The following is an 11,744-nucleotide window of genomic DNA, read 5'->3' on the forward strand; positions in this document are numbered from 1 at the left end:
GTCAAAAGGCCAGTGGACTAGAGAAAAATGACCTTCAGGATCCATTCGCAAACCAAGCAGACATGACTTTGGTTATGTCCATCTGGGATTATTCATGGCACTGCTTTCTATTTACCTCCAGTGTGGGATGCTCTGCAGAGCGCAACTCTTACCCTCCAGGAATACCCTTAACCAAGATGGCGGGAGATTATGGTGCATGTGGGCTCAGCTCTCTCAGGGCTCCCGGGGTACACGTTCTTTAACATAAAGCACCAGCTCTTTGAAATTTCTCCCCGCCAGGACCCTCACATGATTCCACACTGTCTGCAGAGAGAAGGGAACTGTCTTCACCTACTCCACCATCTTCCTCTCATTAATCTCTGCTCCCGAGTCAAACCTTCCCCTACAATCACCTGGACTGCTCACTGCCTCTCGGATGCACTGTGCACCTGTCCAGTCTGGCCCACCTTCCATTTCCCAACCCCCACCTCAGAAAGCCCAATGTATTTTAAAGCTAAAGTTTTTTTTTTTAATTTAATTAATTAATTTATTTATTTTTCCCCCCAAACCCCAGTAGACAGTTGTATGTCATAGCTGCACATCCTTCTAGTTGCTGTATGTGGGACGCGGCCTCAGCATGGCCGGAGAAGCGGTGCGTCGGTGTGCGCCTGGGATCCGAACCCGGGCCGCCAGCAGCGGAGCGCATGCACTTAACCGCTAAGCCACAGGGCCGGCCCAACCCCAATGTATTTTATTCTGATTTTTTTAAAGAAATCAGAACTAAAATAACAGCTTGTCTGAATCAGTCATTTAAGCACATAATCCAATACAGGCATGTGGAGTTAAACTACAGCAACAACAGCAAAGCAACTTTCACATGCTTATATTTTGTCTCCTCCAGTTCAATATCAATTTCTTCTAGGGGAAAGAGAGTGCCTTAGATGTCTCTCTCTCAGTGTCTAGTGTAGTGCAGAACACACAGGAGGCACTCAATTTTATAAGTCATGTGCCGTGTAATGATGTTTCGGTCAATGACAGACTGCATATGTGATGGTGGTCCCGTAAGATTTGTACCATATAGCCTAGGTGTATAGTAAGCTTACCATCTAGGTTTGTGTAAGTTCACTCTGTGATGTTCATACAATGACAAAATTGCCTAACGACATACTTTTCAGAACGTATCCCTGTCGTTAAGTGACTCATGACTGTACTTATTGAATGAATCCATTTCTTCAGGCCTTGGGACACTCATTAGGCCAATGCACTCAAAGACTGGGGTGTGGAGTATGAAGACTAATTAAAGGGTAGCCAACAGTGAAGATTGGAACTGTCAGAGGCCAAGGACAATTCCCTGCAATTAAATTCCCTAGGAACCACTTAGGAGGAGCATCTGTGTGTGCCACGGCTGTTGGGAAATTCCCCTCTGCCTCCTCCTCTTCCTTCTGCGTCGCCACCACCCACCACCACTGCGGCCATCATCACTATCTTCACCATCACTAGCCCCTTCCTGACCAGCCCCCAGCACAGGGCCTGGCACACAGAGGCACTCACTGGGTGTTTGTGGAATGAATACAAGGGATGCCCGGAGCCCTGGCCCAGCCCCGGGTCTCCCTGGCCGTCACTTCTGAGTGTGGATGAGCTCAGTTCATTCTGCAGCATTTTCCTGGACATCTGAAACCCTGCTTTTATTTTCCCTCAGTCTTCTCCGGTCTTGAAGCTCCAGCCTCGTGCCTTTCCTGCTCTGTAAATGCTCTTTTGTTGACGTCTCCGGTAAGAGGTCCAGCTCCCCTGGCAGTTTGGGGCTCACACTCACCAGGCAGCAGAGGTACGAGCTCGGCCCAGGAGAGTCAGGTCTCCAGAACCATGCTTCTTTCCCCTTGGAGCCCCTCAGTGAAGGCCTGGCTCCTGGAGATTCTAGAATAAAATAGCCCGGCATGAAAGGGAGGCTTTTCTTCCCTCTGCCCATCCCCATCTTGGCTGACTTTCTCTCGGAACCCCAGCGTGACGTATAATCTAGAGCAACCACTTTACATAAGCCCCCAGGTCAGGGGCAACCTCTCCTTCTCGTGTCATCAACTCATCTCCACGACATAAAAGAAACATGAGCAAGAGGGCCTCGGAGCCCGTGGCCGCCACGCCCGCCTCACGCATCGGAAAGTCCTGGCATCTTCGGCTCTAACTCTCATCTCTGTCGTGTAAGATGATGGTTAGGAACCTGGACTTTGAGACCAGACACACCTGGATTCCAGTCCTAGCTCTGACTTACTAGCTGAGTGACCTTGGGCAAGCATCTCTAAGCCTCAGTTTCTTCAACTACAAAGTGAAGTTAGTAACGTGAGGGTTAAATTAGAAATCCTTGTAGTGCTTGGCACACATGAAGTGAAGAATCAACGTTAACTCCTCTCGTTATTTACTGTCACCATTACTATTGCTGCCACCATTGCTACTCCTACTTCAGGTAATACTTGCAATCTGGCTTAGAAAACCACAAGAAACCTCTTCAGTGATTGTCCCCCCATGCCCTAGGGCTCGGCCCTGCCCAGAAGGTTGGGAGACAGGGTCCCGGAGAAGGAGCTTCCACTGCTGCCTCAGGAACTGCGAGGAGAACAGTGTGTAAGGGGAAGGCCCTCCGAGACAGCGTTGCAGGCCTGTGCTTCACCCTGCTGCCCAGCTCACAGTCTCCCCCTTTCTCCTCCCCATCAGCGAGGACATTTATCTACCACCCTCTGGCTGATCCAAACGGGTCAAGGCTCCCCAGTTTAGTTACAGAAAGTCACCAGAGTCCCACATTAGGGCAGCTACCAGAAGTCTGTTTTTGGAATAATTTTTAACATTTCACCCTGCCGGGACTACCTGAGCTATAAAGGGCTGGTCTCTCCTGCCCTAAAATTGAGTGGCTTCATGAAGTGATCAGGAAAGAGGCAGAACAGCCCACTCTGGACCCAGGAGTGAAACTCAGGGGCTTCTGCCTCTTGGACGCTGGGCATGGAGTGTCTCCCCAGGGAGCGCAGGGCAGACTTTCTCCCCAGGGAGAGCAGAGCCCATGTTCGAGCTCCTAAGGCTGCCTCACGGCCTGATCTCCTAGGATGGGGCAGGTAACCTTGTCCAGGAGGAAAAATTCAGCTGCAGGAACTGCCAGTTGCCTGCAAAGCTTCTCACTGTTGAAAAGGCAAGATCAAGGTCACCACCACCCAGCCCCTGCCCAGTGCGGAAAGCTCCAGACACTACCCCTGCTGGGGGTCCCCTGGGGTCCGTTCCACTGCTGGACAGCTTTGGTCCTTAGAGGGACCCAAAGAGTGACCCCTGGAACTTCTTTCTAGGACCCAGATCTTTGAAGACACCCCTCACGTCCTTTCAGAGTCTCCTCTTCTCCGGCATGAACACCCCAGCTCCTCCGCAAGAGCAGATATTGGGGAGATTGGTTCTCCTGGGAGGAAACCTGAGGTTTTCGGATGAGCCCCCAGAGCCAGGCATTGCCCCTGCTCCTTGCTGATAGATGAGCAAGAAGGAGGCACCCTGGAAAAATAAAGCGAGGAGATCGCTGAAGGGGATAGCTCTCCAGGTCCCTAATTAGCAGCCAGATAAACGCCCGATCAGACCACTACGGTCTGCAAGGGCAGCATATTCCATCACTATCAGAAACGCTTTGTTGCTGCAAAGGGCTTGGAGATCTCTGTTCTATGAATCGCCCATGGCCCCCGGCCCTTCAGCACGAGGAAAAAAGACAGCAGAGAGACGCCCTTTTCCGGTGTGCTGGGCTGGACAGGATAAAAGGAGGCAGCCCTCTGGGGCCCCATCAGAGTGTTCTCTACCCATTGGTGACTGCTTTTCTCCAGCTCTGTCAACTCCACCTTTCCCACCATGAGTCGGCAACTGAACATCAAGTCTGGTGGTGACAAGGGTGGCTTCAGTGGGCACTCGGCAGTGGTGCTGAGGAAGGCTGTGGGGAGTGCAGCTTCTTACCGTGCAGCTGGCAAAGGACCTGGGGCCGGCTTTGGCAGTTGGAGCCTCTATAGTCTGGGAGGGAATCGGGGTATTTCCTTCAACATGGCTGGTGGCGGTGTCTGGACTGGAGGTTACAGCTTCCGGCCTGGCTCTGGGTACAGAGGGGGCCGGGCCACTGGCTTTGCTGGCAGCGTCTTTGGCAGCGTGGCCTTGGGGCCCGTGTGTCCGTCCGTGTGCCCACCTGGGGGCATCCACCAGATCACTGTCAACAAGAGCCTCCTGGCCCCCCTCAATGTGGAGCTGGACACCGAGATCCAGAGAGTGCGCACCCAGGAGAGGGAGCAGATCAAGGCTCTGAATAACAAGTTCGCCTCCTTCATTGACAAGGTAGGTCTCACGGGAGGAGGATAAGACAGTCCAGTGAGACATGAACAATTCCCTGCTGTTTGGGAGTGGACAGGGCATTGTGGACGGAAAGGTTGCAGCTGGACCTCAGGGAAGGCTCCTGCTCCTAACAGAGAAGACCAGACCTGTGAGCTAGGGAGCACAAAAGGATAAGTGAATGTGTTGCTTGCTTTGGGGGTTTTACAGTGAAGGGTGGGAAACTGGGTAAAGGGTAGCCTACCCTGAGAAGGAAGGGTTTCTGGATGGATCTCGGCTCTTTAAAGAAGATGAAGGGCTGATAGAATCAGCACTGTTCAGAGGGAAGGGCTCCTAGTACAGAGGAAACACTCAGCTGAGACATAAGGAAGAGCATCTTCTGGGTGCTGGGCCAGGCCGCAGAAGAAAGCTGTGGAATCTCCTTCTTCAGTGAGTTTTCAGTGATCAGTTTTGTCCAGAAGGCTCTGTAGTGAGCATTTGCAAAGGGTCTAGTTTGCACGGAATTCCATGAGTGGAGGGTCAGACTTGAGCCAAATGACTTTAGAAAAATCTATATAACCCGGGGAATTAATGGTGTACATCCACAGGACGTGATAGCACCCATTGTGGTTCCAGGTGCGCTTCCTGGAGCAGCAGAACCAGGTGCTGGAGACCAAGTGGGAGCTGCTGCAGCAGCTGGACCTGAACAACTGCAGGAACAACCTGGAGCCCGTCCTCGAGGGCCACATCAGCAACCTGCGGAAGCAGCTGGAGACGCTGTCCGGGGACAGGGTGAGGCTGGACTCGGAGCTGAGGAGCGTGCGGGACGTGGTGGAGGACTACAAGAAGAGGTGAGCAGGCCCCACTGGAGGTCATGGGTCATGGTCTGGGCTCGCCCAATTTCTGTGCCACTTTTTAGGAGGGGAGGGAGTGAGCACCAGGGTCAGGGGCTCACACCCCTCCTCTGGTTGTGGAGGAAGGACCTACATTGTTGGATGAGAACTTCCTACCTGGTGGACAGGAAGGAATTCCTATGCTCACTGATCCACTGACTGGTTCAGTGGCTGGTTTGGGGAGCCTAATAGGCACCTGGATATTTTCCTAGGATCCAACGCATGGAACGCAAATGAGGTAACTCAGGGACGTAGTACTGCCACCACCTACAGAGCTCGCCCCTAGGAGTTCCTGCGGGGACTCTGCATCCCGAGAACTTGCCCGGCCAGCAGGAAGATGAGGTTACTTGGCTGAGGGGACTGAGGGCTCTGCTATCTTCTCCCCTTGCCCAGGTATGAGGTGGAGATTAATCGGCGCTCAGCAGCTGAGAACGAGTTTGTGGTGCTCAAGAAGGTAGGGGAGAGAAGAGCCTATTGCCTCCGGACTCTCTTACACCCCCATCCTAGCCACCTCTGCTCAGGACTCCAGCCCAGGCCTCCTGGGGAGGGGCTGGTGCCTGAATGGGGGTGGAGTCATAGTTCTGGCCTCTAATAGGTTGGAGAGGCAGGACATACACCCAGGAAATGGACAGAGACAGACAGGAGAGAATGCTGGTCTGGGAACTGGGAAACTCTGGTCTAGCTCGGCCTCCCTGTGTGACTTAAGAAAACTTACTCTACCTCTCTGGGCTTTGTTTTCTCCAGGTGTAACAGAGGAAGAGCAGGCCCTATTCTCCTTTCCCTACTCCCAAAGATTCAGTGAGTCTGAGAGAAACACAATACTGAATTTATTCATCAATATGAATATCAATATACTTCCCCTCGTGGGCAAAAAATAGGAAGTCAGATGGCTTTGGGGGCAGGGACAGGGCAGCTGATGGGTTGAGAGTGGTATTGACCGATGGCCCTGGGTGCCTCTCGGCAGGACACAGATGCAGCCTACATGGTCAAGGTGGAGCTCCAGGCCAAAGTGGACTCTCTGGACAAAGACATCAAGTTCCTCAAGTGCTTGTATGATGCGGTGAGGACACGCCCGCCCATCTCCCATCGCCCGCTTTCCAGCTGAGGGCCTCACCTGGCTCTGCCAGGGAGATGCCAATGGGAGGGATCTAGGATAAACAGAATGAAGGATGTTTTCATGGAAAGGTGCAAAACCCTGCACTAGGACACCATGGAAGTGTAGGATTGTGGTCCCCGGGGGCCACACACACAGGAGACAACCCCATCTGGGCCACCATAGTGACCTTGTCTGCAGAGAAAAAATGACCCCATCAGGTCCTACTAAAGCACAGGTTTTCGATTCTGTGAGTTGAGGAAATACCCCCCACTGCCCGCTCCCCGGGTGAGGCGCATCCTGCTGCAGTGAGCCTTCCTCCTCAGCTCCAACAGACAGAGCGCCAGCAGGCACTTTTTCCCTGTACTTTGGTCCATTCTGCTGGGGGCCACGGGCCCAGAAGTTTGACGGTCAGAGGAGGCAGGAGAAGGGATCTTGACTGTGTCCTCATCTCTCAACTCAGGAGATGGCTCAGATTCAGACTCACGCCAGCGAGACCTCCGTCATCCTGTCCATGGACAACAGCCGGGACCTGGACCTGGGCAGCATCATCGCCGAGGTGCACGCCCAGTACGAGGAGATCACGCTAAAGAGCAAGGCTGAGGCCGAGGCCCTGTACCAGACCAAGGTGGGCAACTCCTCCACCAGCCCCTCCTCTCCTGGGAAGGAACACCTCCACCTGTGGATGCGAGAGATACCTTTGCAGATGTCCTGCCTGAAAGAATGGCTGTAACCAATGTAATGACATTCTGCTCAAAAAGAATTCTCAGCAGAGACTGTTCTCAAAGATAAATCATAAAACTGATGTGGACGGGTGTCTCCAACAGAGAGGGGCAAGCAGTCCTTGGATGGAGGAAAGAAGCGAGGTGTTCCTGCTATAAAACAAACGTATTTCCAGGGATTGGGGCTGAAGGAGAGTAACAAATATGGAAGAGAGGAGCAATGGGGGCCCCGGGTGGGGCAGGGAGTGAAGAAGAGGAAGCCGTGAGCTCTTTTCTGACCAGTGTGGGAGGACTTCCAAGAGGAAGAGGTGGAAATCTAGGAGCCCTCTGGGTAATGGGAGTTATGCTTTGGAGTAGAGCCCTTCGGGACTGTCACTGAGAAAACCCTTTACCTGGGCGCTCTCCAGGGCTCACACCAGCCCTGCTCTGGCTCTCCTTTTCATGTTTGTTAAATCTTACCAATGACAGGGATCACAGGTTCCTTGTTCCCTGTCCATGGCCCTGTCATCCCCTCTTCTCTGGAGGACTGGGTGAGGGGAGAGGGGAAGATCTGAGCTACAAGTCCTGAGCCAACGATCCCACCACCCCCCAGGGTACATGTGGCCCTTGGCTTCCCTGGTGCCCCGCCCGTCACCGAGGAAGGATTGCCCGAGACCGTATGTTCCATGGGGGCAGGGACCTCAGCCATCCTGGTTCACTGCTGTGTTCCCAGTACTTGGAGCAGGGCCTGGCTTTTAAAAGCTGCCTCTATAAAGAGGTGCTAAGTGAGCAGAGAGGGTCAGAGCTCATCCTACATTTCGGAAGTGCTCAATAAACGTGACGGGTATCTTTCCTTCATCCAGCCCAGGAAAGACTGCAGGCAGGGCGCCGAGAAAGGAGGATAGGCCAGCAAATAGGTTCTGCTTAGAGAAGCGGGTGGACTTCTGGGTCAGAACCACCACCAAGCAGCAGGAAGGATGCCCAGGTCCTGGCTCCATCACCTCTTGCTCTGGAGCCACCTCCCCTGGCTCACTCCAGTGGTGGAAGAGGTTGCTCAGGACACTTCCCTACCTCGGATGGGGGTTGGGGTGGGCAGTCCTGCCTCATGACTAACTTCCTGTCTCTGGGAAACCAGATCCAGGAGCTGCAGCTGGCAGCCGGCCAGCACGGTGACGACCTCAAACACACCAAGAACGAGATGTCAGAGCTGAACCGGCTCGTCCAGAGGCTCCGGTGTGAGACTGTGAACGTGAAGACGCAGGTGGGGAGCAACCCCGCAAAGAACACCGGGTTCAATTTCACCCTCTGTGACGGAGAAACTGGAACCCCTTTAGTAAAAAGCAAATCTCCCCTCCCCCAGCCTGGGAGCCCCTTGGCCATCCACAGTCCCCCTTTTCCACCCTGCCTCGAGACCCCTGCAGTCAGAGCTGGCACCTGCTCAGAACTGGGGGGCACCGTGAGCTTATTTCATCCAACTCCCACAGTTTAGATAAGGAATCTGCTGGAGAGGGGAAGCGACTTGCCCAGGGTCCCCAGCTGGTTATTAACAGAGCCAGGATTAGAACCCAGGGTTCCTTTTTTTTTTCCCCCTCTTTCTCAGACTTTTTCTGTGTGCAAGAAAACTGCCCCACATCCCCTTCAGGTGTGCCCCTCTGAGGGCAGGTCCCATACCTCCTCCTCCCACTGGACACACAGCACACACGGGGTGCATGGGGCTTGCATCTGGGCCCCTTTGTGGCCACGTTAGGTTCCTGCCCTCAGGGTGGGGCATGGGCCTGGTGACCGAGTGAGGATGATAGCAGATGAAGCCCTCCTGTGTCCCCTGCCCTGCGCCACTGTGCCATTTCCATTTCACCTGGGGATCCTGTCTTATCTGAAAGCAGCAAAACTTAAACGCCATGTCAGTGGGGAGATGATTTAAGGGGGTGGGGAATCCTTCCCATGTCCTCCCCCAAGAACCAGGTCAACTCTGCTGTGATAGAATTGCCAAACTGAAGGATCAGAGACTGCTCTCCTCCCTGTGCCCCACAACCTTCCAAGCCAGGCAAAGTGGGGAACACAGGGACAGCTTTCTGACTCAGTGTATGGCTGATTCGCAGACTCCACGAGGACCATTTCTCCACCTCTTAGTATGTGGCATCAGAGTGCTGCTGGATGTTCATCAGAGCCCAGTTTCTGAGGTTGTGGGTATAATTTCAGGCCCTTAACCTCCTGCTCTAAGAGAAGTCACCCTTACCCGTTCAGGGCAGACCCTCCCCGCAGAGTGCTGGAATAGTCCAGAAACACTCATTCTTGGAAGGGTAGCCACGGGAGACATCCTGCAGGCGGGAATCCTCTCACGGTGGTGCCTTTGGCACCTCTGTGATCCTTAAGGCATCCTGGCTGGGGCCTCAGCGTGATCCTCCTGGACCTGGCATCTTTGGAGCCTGTAGCCATTTGTGGCTTCCAAGCCTAAGCACTAGACAACTTTGCAAACATCAGAGTTTCTCCCTGTATTCCTGAAATGCAACTCTTCCAACAGCTTTTCACAAGTCCTTTAAATACCCGCCTGCAATAGAAAGTAGAGAAGACACGGGTTTAGGTGCTGGCTCTTCAGCTGTTACCTGCTGTCACCTTGGGCCTCATCTGTCAAGTGAGGGGCTTGTGCTACCTACCCTGTAAGATCTAGAAATTATTTTGCATTCTGCTGATCTCCCTGTTCTTCGTCTTTCAGTGTGCCAACCTGGAGACGGCCATCGCCGATGCCGAGCAGCGGGGGGGACAATGCCCTGAAGGACACCCAGACCAAGCTGGATGAGCTGGAGGCCGCCCTGCACCAGGCCAAGGAGGAGCTGGCCCGCATGCTGCGCGAGTACCAGGAGCTCATGAGCCTGAAGCTGGCCCTGGACGTGGAGATCGCCACCTACCGCAAGCTGCTGGAGGGCGAGGAGTGCCGGTGAGGGGGTGGAGGGGAACGCCGGGGTGCCAAGGGAGAAGGGGCTGTGGGTGGCTCCCCACCGGGCTGGGGGCCATTTGGGAGGTGGAAGATGAAAGCAGCGCTGGTGACATGAGCGTGGAAGACGGTAGTCTGATGAGCTCACCTGTAGCTTCCTGCGAGGGGAGGTCAGATGTGAACCGTGAAGCACAGGTGGTTGGGTGGTGCCGTGACAAGAGCCAGTGGGAGCAGACAGACCTGGGTTTAATTACCGGCTTTACCACACACTAGCTGGATGGTCCTTGTAAACCATTTAACGTCTCTATTTTCTCGTCTATAAAATGGGGATTATGATCTCCACGTTATGGGTTGTTATAAGGATGAATTAAAATGATATACTTATAAAAGCAGGAGCCCATTAAGGCTTAGCAGAATCTAGACGCTTTCTTGAGGTTTTACCCTTCTCCAACCCTCTGTCTTACAGGATGTCTGGTGAGAATGCAACCTCTGTGAGCATCTGTGAGTATCCCTGAGAGATGGGTTGGTTGGGGATTCTGGCTGGATGGGAAAGCCGGGGACCCCAGGACAAGGTGGGGACTTCTATTCATTGCCTCTCCCCATCCTGGAGCCTCTGGTACTGTCTTGTGAAGGTTCTCTGGCTTCAAAGGAAACCTATTCCCCTTTTGTCCTATGGAAACTGAAGTCATGCCCACACTATTTCCCTCCTGTCTCTCCCGTGGGGCACTGTCGTCTAGAGAAAAGGTTGAGAATATGGACTTGGGTCCTAAAATCTCCAGGAGGGCAGGGACCAGGTCTGTTCTGTGTGGTCCTCACCTCACACAAAGCCTGGCATGTAATACGGTCTCAGTCCATCTTTGCGCTGCTTCCTGACTGCGAGGGTGCGGTGGGACTCAGAGGGACGGCTCGCGGGCTGACTGACACCGCCGCCCTCCCTCCCCTGCTCTCGGCCCCGCCTCCCCAGCCGTCATCAGCAGCGGCGCAAGCAGCTACGGCTGCCACCCCGGCTCCTCCGCGAGCGCCGACCTCGGGGCCAGCAGCGCGGCGGGCAGCTCCGGCAGCGCCCGAAGCAGACAGACCAGGGCCAAAGGGGCCCGAGTGCGGGACCCTAAGGGCTCCCAAGGCAAGAGCGCCCCAGCTAGCACCCCAGCCAGGAAAGCCACCCGGTAAGCCCCCCACCCCCACTCACCTCTGCACCTGGGAGATGAGATGTCTTTGCCGCCGCCCACCGAAAGATGTCCACCACACCCAACCCTCCACCCATGAGTCCTGGGACTGTCTGTAGCGCACTCGGCCATCGTGGCTTATCTTACTGTCAGGTTTCCTCAGGTCCCATGTGGACTTTGTGATTCTCCTTTTCCCTGCTGTCTTCAGCTTGCAGGAGCCTTTGGGGCACAAGCTGTAATTACCTTCTTGGCCCTGGGAAGCTGTGATCTTCCCTAGAGAGAGAGGAGAGGAGGGAGGGGGAGGGGGAGTAGTTTTGTTCTGTGCTCAGGTCAGGGTAGCAGTTGTCTGGGAGCACCCCCCCCCCCAACCTGCCCCCTCAGAAAGGTCTTTGCAGAACGACTCCATTATCCAGGAGAAAATGTGTGTACTCTCAGGTGCCCAGCTCTACCCATATGCACAAAGCCAAGCGAAGGAGAATTGGAGATCCTCTGCCACCCTGTGTTGCCCACCCACCTCCTTTATTATCAGTAACAGCAATGACCATATGTTAAGCACCTACTACGTGCTCCCCACGTGCATTGCCTCTAATTCTTAGCCATCCTGCAAGGTAGATGCAACCAGCATCTTTGGGACAGAGGAGAAGCCCCATCCTCTGAGAGGCTGCAGAACTTGCC

General features: G+C 54.2%; 1 protein-coding gene across 1 annotated transcript; it reads left to right on the plus strand.

Annotated features, from left to right (window-relative positions):
• The first annotated feature begins 3,840 nt into the window (after positions 1-3,840).
• KRT74 (keratin 74) lies at positions 3,841-11,073 on the plus strand. Its single transcript, XM_004429074.2, is given in 10 exon segments — positions 3,841-4,311; positions 4,921-5,135; positions 5,571-5,631; positions 6,142-6,237; positions 6,734-6,898; positions 8,107-8,232; positions 9,685-9,726; positions 9,728-9,906; positions 10,370-10,404; positions 10,868-11,073. Coding segments are annotated over 10 exon segments (1,596 nt in total).
• The last annotated feature ends 671 nt before the right edge of the window (positions 11,074-11,744 follow it).

Source organism: Ceratotherium simum, chromosome 17 (assembly GCF_057802395.1).
Source record: "Ceratotherium simum simum isolate JZ-2026a chromosome 17, ASM5780239v1, whole genome shotgun sequence".
Lineage (NCBI taxonomy): Eukaryota > Metazoa > Chordata > Mammalia > Perissodactyla > Rhinocerotidae > Ceratotherium > Ceratotherium simum.